At 57.8% G+C, this 1,540-nt stretch overlaps 1 protein-coding gene across 1 annotated transcript in view; it reads left to right on the top strand.

The window, feature by feature from the left end:
* Positions 1-1,540, top strand: part of CBARP (calcium channel, voltage-dependent, beta subunit associated regulatory protein) — a 26,930-nt gene that overhangs the window by 16,058 nt on the left and 9,332 nt on the right. Inside the window, exons 6-7 of the mRNA XM_015407637.1 lie at positions 368-505; positions 1,318-1,525. Coding sequence (XP_015263123.1) covers positions 368-505; positions 1,318-1,525 — 346 coding nt within the window. The remainder of the gene's footprint in view (positions 1-367; positions 506-1,317; positions 1,526-1,540) is intronic.

Genomic DNA, 1,540 nt, shown 5'->3' with positions numbered 1-1,540 from the left:
CATGTGCCCACCCCCTGGGCTCTTTACTGCCGGAGCTCTGCTCCTGTGCGCTCCTGCAGGAAATGACCCCTGCCCTTAACAAAACATTTGTCTGTTAGCGAAGTGTTTGTTCTGACTGAAGATTTTGTGCAGTGCAAAAGTGTATACCTTCTTACGGCGTGCCATTAGACCAACTCAGGTTGCCGTCCAAGTATGCCAGTGTCCAGATTTCACAGAAGTCTTCATATCGCTAAAAGACTTCTGTAATACTCCAAGCCAGCGATCACACCCACCTCCTTCCGCATTCCATCTCAGTGTCGCCTGAGGCGGGAATGACGGTCTGGACCGACCTTCCTCTCTCATCTTCCTCCTGGTCTTCCTTCCGCAGCCAAGGGGGGGCACCCTGCCCCAGACAGCTCTAACCAGCCACGCCATGTGCCCCAGTTCCGCCCTGCCGGGGGACACCTACAACTCCACCGTAGAGGCCAGTCCATCCATTTCCTCGGATTCCGGGGATGCGGCTTCGGTAAGTGACTCCTGGGCGGGGACTCTGGCCCCCGAGGGCAGCAAAGTGCCTCCCCCTGCAATGAGGATTTGTGTGTGGGGGGGCTCGATTCCTAGTCCACAAGACACGGGGTGCACCGACCTAGCTGGGCCAGGCTAGCTGGATCTCGTAAGCTAAGCGTGGTCAGCCAGGGTTGGTACTTGGATGGGAGCCACCGAGGAGGCCTGGGGTTCTCTGCAGAGGCAGACAATGGTGAACCACCTCTGAAGGCCTCTTGCCTTGAAAATCCCAGTCCATGTTCCCTCTAAGCCGTGGGGTCTTGTGAGCAAAAATTCTACTGTGTGAGCTGCTGGCATTAAAGTCGTGAGCGAGCGATTTCGCGGCCGCCTCGATGAGTTTGCTCTGGAGCCCTCCCTTCCTGAGCGAAGGCAAAAATGTGTGAGCCGGAGACTAAAAAACTGTGAGCTAGCACACACTAACTCAGCTTAGAGGGAACACTGCATACGATGGCTGTGATTCAGGGTGCTTTCAGCCAGCACCGATGTGTGGGCTGCCCCAGTCATGTGCCATCTGACGGCTGGCCAAGAAGGCTTAAAAACATCCCCCGATTTGCCAGCCAAACCTTGTTGCCCTGCGCATGGTTTTCTGTGTCTGTCACAGCAGTGCCTTGATGTGCCTTTACGTCACTGCAAAGATCTGTATTTTTTTGCCCACGGGGATGAGAAGTACACACGGGGTGGGGGGCGGGGAGCGCATGGCTTGTGTTCGGCTGCTCTGGCACCGAACGCCTCCTTGAGCATAAACCTCCCCCCCTTGATCTCCTTTGCTCTCAGTCCGACAGTGCGGCCAGGAGTCTGAAGGGAACAGGGGCAGGCAGCCCCGTGCCTGGGGAGTCTGCTCCCACCCCCGCCCAGGGCACCGTCCTGCACTTCTTCACCCGCCTGCGGCGCCACGCCAGCCTGGAGGGCGCCAGCCCTTATTTCAGGATCAAGAAGTGGAAGCTGGAAACCAGCCAGAGGGCCTCGAGTCTGGATACACGAGGTGGGGACCGGGGGG

Source organism: Gekko japonicus, unplaced genomic scaffold (genome assembly GCF_001447785.1).
Source record: "Gekko japonicus isolate JY-2015 unplaced genomic scaffold, Gekko_japonicus_V1.1 scaffold1442, whole genome shotgun sequence".
Taxonomy (NCBI): domain Eukaryota; kingdom Metazoa; phylum Chordata; class Lepidosauria; order Squamata; family Gekkonidae; genus Gekko; species Gekko japonicus.
This window is presented reverse-complemented; position numbering and strand designations above follow the sequence as displayed.